General features: G+C 49.4%; 1 protein-coding gene across 1 annotated transcript; it reads left to right on the top strand.

Moving 5' to 3' along the window:
* The first annotated feature begins 4,998 nt into the window (after nt 1-4,998).
* LOC137824817 (uncharacterized) lies at nt 4,999-5,580 on the top strand. The gene has a single exon (XM_068630494.1). It carries the CDS (start codon nt 4,999-5,001, stop codon nt 5,578-5,580), a length of 582 nt encoding a protein of 193 aa, XP_068486595.1.
* Nucleotides 5,581-6,964: the final 1,384 nt, after the last annotated feature.

Raw genomic sequence — 6,964 nt, 5'->3', positions numbered from 1 at the left:
ACAGTAACATTGTACATTGTTCTTAGGGGACGCTCTTTTTCCTGTATAAGGGTTTTTTAACGAGGTCACCCAATAAATTTCGATTGAAGTATATTCTCAAATTTTTGTACAATGCAGTCACGAACTGTTCCCTTGTGTTAGAGGTCTCGATTGCGGGAAAGGTAGGTTCGTAGAGAACACCTCCCTCCTCGAGTGAGAACGCCAAGGTTGAACGAAATGTTTCACCAGTTAAATCCTCCTTCGCCTTTGAGCGAAGGTAAGGTCAGTTACGAACTGTTCCCTTGCGTTAGAGGTCTCGAGTACGAGAAAGGTAGGTTCGTAGAGAACACCTCCCCCCTCGAGTGAGAACGCCAAGGTTGAACGAAATGTTTCACCAGTTAAATCCTCCTCGCCTTTGAGCGAAGACGAGGTCAGTTACGAATCGTTCGCTTGGGTTAGAGGTCTCGGGGTGGGAAAGGTATGTTCGTAAAGAACATCTCCCCCCTCGAGTGAGAACACCAAGAATGAACAAGTATGGTTCACCAGAGAAATCCTCCTTCGCCTTTGAGCGAAGATGAGGTCAGATACGAGCCGTCTCCTTGTGTTAGAGGTCTCGAATGCGGAAGAGGTAGGTTCGCAGAGAACGCCTCCCCCTCGAGTGAGAAAGCTAAGGCAGAGAGAAATGGTTCATCGGAGAAATCCTCTTTCAGGAGGTCAGTCACAAGCTTTCCCTTGGGTTAGAAGTCTTGGGAGAGGGAGGGGTAGGTTTGCAGAGAACACCTCCCCCTCGAGTGAAAACACCAAGGTTAAGCAGCACGGTTTATAGTTAAACCCTCCCCTGACTTTAAGCAAGGACGAGGTCAGTTCAGGTTAGTATGCATACCTCCGCTACCTAATGAAGAGTATACAGTAGAATGGGGCAGGGAAGCGTGCTACCTAAGGTTCAAGTGTTAGTCAATGGCGTTGTGAGAAGCATCAGCACGAGGTATAACGGTTAACAGTCGAAGACAAAGAACGCAAGGTAAAGCAAGTTATGCACAGCGTTCAAACAAAACAAGATCGAGAAAGTTAAAGCAGTTGAAGATTTAAAGCAGGTAAACAACTCAGATAGTTGAAAGAGAACAAGACGCTTATAAATATAAAAAAGTATTGTTTGTTTGGAGACAAAGTACAAGCTAGGATGGTGGAGCCCTTGGCACGATCTGCCCATCCACGACGTGGTCGCGAAGGGCGAGGCGTCCATCTCAGGATGTGCGCAGGCAACCTGAGCAAGGGCGTCCTCGAACCCTGCGACGTACGCGTCGGCAGCGTCTTCAATAAGCTCCGCCTCGGTTTTCTTGAATTTCTGAGCCTGTTGAGTGAGCTCAGCCACCGCGCGACCAAGCTGCACTTCCTGATTTGTGGCCCTCTCTTCAAGTTTAGCCATCTTGGCATTAGTTGTCTCGGCTTCGTTCTCCAGCTCCACCACCTTGGTACGCAAGGGCAGGACCCTTGACTCTAGATTTGTATACTCTTGACCTTTGTCAAAGAGTCTCTTCTTGGTCTCCTTCTCGGACTAGCGGAGACTGCTTAACTCTTGATCCAACGCAGTTTCCCGATTGGTGAAGATCAGGACCAGCTGGGCTAGTTCCTCTTTCTTCTTCTCCTCCGCCAGTACCAAGTCTTCCTTGGCCTTTGCCAGCTCTTCCTTGGCTTTAGCCTCCACTAGGGCCACTTGCTCCTTGACCCTCACCTCAGTCCTGCTTATGTGGGCGTTGGATTGAGCGAGAACTTCGTCGAAGCTGAGACCCAGCCTTGCCCTTGCAGCGTCTTCATCCAGGTGTTCCGCTGCCCCTCTTTGGAAACCCTTGAGGGCGTGTTGAAGGACAACGGGCAGCTCAGGCGCAGAACGAGTTTGCTCAGAAGTAGGGGCGTTTTTGTCGCCACCTTCGAGCGGGAGGAGGCCGTGGGGAGACGAGGTGCTTGGTGGGTGCTCTCTGAATGAGGAGGGGCGGCCATGGGTAGAAGAGTGGGAAGGCGTCGCCACGAGTTTCCTTCTCCTCTTGAAGACCACCCCTTCCCCGGTGTCCTCATTGTCACCAGACTCTATCGCCACCACACTCTTGGCAAGAGGAGCTCGCATGGGCAAAGTTTGGACACAGGCAGGGGAAGCAGCAGCAGTGGAAGCAACAGGGGTTGGAGTGGACGAAGCAGGGACCGCAGCAAGGGGAACCGCGGCAAGAGGAACGCGGCAGTAGGGGGTGAGGGGTTTAAGCATCCAGCGTCGCCAAGAGTCCCTTGGCGTCGAGCAAGGGCATCAACCAACCTTTCCCTCTTTTCCGCGTTCACTACCATGCCTACGCCAAAATCAAAGTACAAGAGATCAGTAGAGCAGTGTGATCAAGATGCAAGAAAACGCAAGCAGGAGATACAAGCATAACAATGAGACACAACAAGGTAAAACGAAAGAAAGATTTGTGCCAATGTAACCCTTGAGGGCACCGACATCGTACTTGTACTTGATCAGCTGAGCAGTGTTGAACACTGCTCCCAAGCTAGCAAGAACCTGGCACACCTCGCGATCGGGAGGGGCCAGTTCCTCGAGAGTCTTCGACTTCTTTAGCTTCTGTTCCCTCACCCAATACAGGGGGAGACCATCTTGCAGAGTAGGGTCGTGCATAGAGCAACCCACCCTAAGGAACTTCCCTTTGAAGCCCTTGTAAGACTGTTGGAATAGCGTGAGGAGAACTCTCCCTACCATACCACTAAAGCTCACCCAGATGTTCTTCCTAGGGCTTTTGTCCTCGAAAAAGTGGAAGAAGACATCGAATGAAGGAGGATGGCCGAAATGGTTGTGTACCGACCAGTCCTCGGGCATCGTTGACCACTAGTGATGTTGTGGTCACGTAAGCGGGGTCCCACAAGCAACATGGGACAGTGTCTCGTGAGGCACATGCGCTAAGCAACCAAAGAGTGGTCAGACATCGGTCACCAGGATGTACTGACGTACCACTGAGCAACATGGAGAGGTCAGACATCCGGACCCGAACAGCAGAGCTAGGCCATGAGAGGTGGATCCCAGACCACACACCAGTTATCAGTAAGGGAAAAGCCTAGGTCACGAGAGTCCATGCGTGTGGAGTGGATGACGCATTCAGGCGTAACACAAGTATAATGCCACTGGAAAAGATACGATCTTCGAGGTCCACGTTCCAAGGGCGAGCTACATGCATGGTACGTGAACAACTAGGACGCTCCCAAAGCGGGTGACCCTAGAGATCAGGTGCACGAGGAGGCATCCAGGTGGTCACCCCGTCAGAGGTTGCACTCCAGTTAGGGAACCCACGCGCTAGGTTATCCTAAGAGTGGGTAACGAAAGTGTTGGGCCCACCCCCTCAGAAAGCCCATTTTGGGAAAGAGGAAACCCTAGTTTCAGTCTATATAAAGGAAAGGAAACAAACTTAGCAAGGCACGCTATTCATTTGTGCCGCTTAACACGCACAGTTACAGTCTTACGATATAGTTTTGGTATTTTCTAGCCCTAAGATTGACTTGAGCGTCGGAGTGCAAACGGCCTCTAGGGTGCACTTTGTCTTTGTGTTTTCAGGCATAAAGCACGTGTGAAGCTCAGGGATTCTGGACGTGAGAGTGACGTAGATACATGAAGACATATTTGGTCAACCAGCGGGAACATTTGGCGCCCACCGTGGGGCACGATACAAAACATTGTCCCATCAGCAAGAACCAGACAGATCCAGGAGATGAGAAGTACGAGGCAGGGACTTGTTGCACCAAACGGGGGCAAAGGCCTCACCTTGCAACAGGTTATGGAGACGATGCAGGCCCTTCAAGAAGAGATGGCGGCGTCAAGAGCAAACCAAGAACGCATCTAGGCTGATTTGGTGGCGTCGCGGGCAACGAGCGAAGAACTGCGTCGTTCGAATGAGGAATTGCGCAGGGATCTGCGAAATCACGGAAGCGAGCGTGAGGAGGAAGATCAAGAACCTACGATGCCGCCCTGGGAGTTCCCAATGTCGTTCTCGCAAGAAATCATGGATGTTGTAATACCAGCCATGCTTATAGGGCCCAAGGTGACCTTCACTGGTACAGAGGACCCGGAGGCCCATCTCACCGCTTTCCATACGTAGATGATGCTGGTTGGGGGCTCCAATGCGGTGAGATGCAAGCTGTTCATGAGCACCCTGGTGGGAACAACGATGGACTGGTTCATCAGCCTCCCTGATGGCCATGTAACGTCGTTCCCATAGCTTACAAAGCTGTTCAGGGCACAATACATCGCGAATCGGGCTCCCCCGTCTATCTCTTATGATCTCTTTGACATAAGACAATATCAGGGACAGTCTTTGAAGGAATTCCTCCACCGCTTTGGAGAACAGGTAGTGAGGTTGAACCTCAAGGACGAAAGGATGATGTTGAACGCGTTCAGGAAAGGCATTGTGCGAGGCCCCTTCAGCGAATCACTTATCTGAAACCACCCTAAGACATTCGCCGAGATAAGGCGCCATGCAGTGGCTCATATTGCGGCAGAGGAGGAAGTTAACGAGAAGCGCACGTGTGTGGTTCCCACGCGCTCGCGTGCATCAGGTCGCCCTCAACCCCTAACAACCAAGGAAGCCTCAAACCAGGGGGCGTGAGAGGGAAAACGTGCCACCAAGGCACGACTTCGTGGTAGAATTAAAGGACCTCATCGCTATCCCAAACGTAGCGGAGAGGCTGAAGGTACCCCGCAAGATCGACAAGAGGCTTGGGCCCAACAAGAACGCCTGGTGTGAGTTCCACCAAGCATTCGACCATCCCATACTTAACTGTTTGGCACTGGGACACCAACTAGATGAGTTGGTGAAGAACGATTTCCTGAGGGATTACTTGCAAGAAAAGCAGGGAACTGAGGACGTGGCGGCGACAGGCGGTGGCCCAGGGCATGAAGTCCCCGTACATGGTGAGATTCACACCATCGTGGGAGGTTTTTTCGGGAGGAGGTTGTACGCCTCTCAGCGGAGGAGATACGCACGAGTGGTGATGTCGGTAGAAGCACAAAGGGCCGACGATGCTTTCGATGTCGACCTTATCTTTACCAAGGCCGACCTTCAAGATGTTGTTCCCCATGACAACGACCCGGTGGTGATCTCAATGGTAACCGTAGGAAGGAAGATGCACTGTGTGCTAGTGGATCAGGGAATCTCGGCAGACGTGATGTTCTGGACGACTTTCAACAAGCTGCAACTGTCCCCTGACATGCTAAGGCCCTACGATGGCTGCTTGTACGGTTTCGCGGGAGACCAGTTGGAGGTGCGCGGACACTTAGAGCTGAGGACCACTTTCACGGATGGTATTGCATCCCGTACAGAGAACATTAGGTATGTTGTCGTCAATGCCTCCTCCGCTTATAACATGTTGTTGGGTAGACCTACGCTGAACAGGTTGGGGGCGGTGCCGTCGGCGAGGCACATGAAGATTAAGCTTCCTGACTTGGCAGGAAAGGTGATTACCATCAAGTCAGATCAGAAGGAGGCCAAGAGATGTTACGAGAACAACCTCAAAATAAAGAAAGGGGTGTTCATGGTCACTACAAGACCACCGTACACAGAGGAGGTGATGTGAATGCAACAACAAGAATACATGATTCTTTGACATTCTTAGGAGCAACTTGAGTTGGTCATGAAATGACACTTTACTTAGAATTGGATCAATGTTCTAATTCAAGAACTCACCAAGACTTTGCACCAACCAAAACTCATATGGTAGTCCATATATTGTCAAATGGAATCAAACAACAAAGAATGGAAGAACACAAAATAGAAACCGAAAAGAAAATGGAAAGAATGATACTACACCGAACAGAAAATGCAAAGCAAGGCTGGAAACACAAATCTAATCGGTACAAATGAAAGGAAACACCAAGAAATGCTAAACTACCGAATGGAATTGAAAGAAAATGAAAAAAGAACACTTATAGTAAGAAGCTTGCTGGATTTTGAGACTTGGAGAAGCCATTCACGCTACTTGGAGCTTAAGTCCAAGATAAGTGAAGGAGTGCCGCCACTTGAAGCTCACCATTGCTCACAAGATAAGGCAAAGGAAGAAGAAGACTCAAGACTCACAATTTCTCTCTAAATTTGAGTATAGTCTCTCTACTATCCAATCCAAATTTGAAAAATACAAAGGGAAGCACCTTATTTATAGCCTATGAGGTGCTGAAATGCAAAGCCAAATGAGCCTCAAATGCTACTCAAATTCGGTGCCAACTAGACAATGAAGGAAGTGTGACTTTCCTTCCTAGTTTGGCACCTCCTAACTCCTATCTACACTCCCCCCTAACCTCCCTTACTACTTACACCTATTTATTACATCCGCACCCCTATTCTATAAAAGAAATAAGAAGAGCCATCTTATTATACTCTTGTCCCAAAGCTCTTGCCATGCTCCTAGTGATTCGTTGGGCTTGGGCCCCTTGTTGGGCTTGGGCCCCTTGTTGGGCTTGGGCTTCATGGGCTTGAGCATCCTCTACTTGGTTTCCATCATACTCCCCGGGTTGGAGAGAATTCGTCCACGAATTTGGGAAACCTGCAGCAAAAGGAGTGAGATCAGTAATATTGAAAGAATTACTACCAAGATAAGTAGGGGGCATATCTAACTCATAGGCATTATCATTAATCCTTTTGATGACTTGGAAAGGGCCATCACCACGAGGCATAAGTTTGGACTTCCTTAGAGAAGGAAATCTATCCTTTCTCAAATGAAGCCAAACCCAATCACCGGGTTCAAAGATTAATGCCTTTCTCCTTTGGTTGGCAGTGTCAGCATACTTACCAACTTTCTTCTCAATTTGTAACTTGATGCGGTTATGCAAATCCTTAATAAAAGAAGCCTTTTCAAAACCGTCCTTGCATAGAACCTCATCAAGTACAAGAATGGGAAGAAGATCTAGAGGTGTGAGGGGATTAAACCCATAAACAACCTCAAAAGGAGAATGGTTAGTGGTGGA

Source organism: Phaseolus vulgaris, chromosome 8 (genome assembly GCF_000499845.2).
Source record: "Phaseolus vulgaris cultivar G19833 chromosome 8, P. vulgaris v2.0, whole genome shotgun sequence".
Taxonomy (NCBI): Eukaryota; Viridiplantae; Streptophyta; class Magnoliopsida; order Fabales; family Fabaceae; genus Phaseolus; species Phaseolus vulgaris.
The sequence above is the reverse complement of the archived record's forward strand: the minus strand, read 5'-3'. Positions and strand labels throughout refer to the sequence as shown.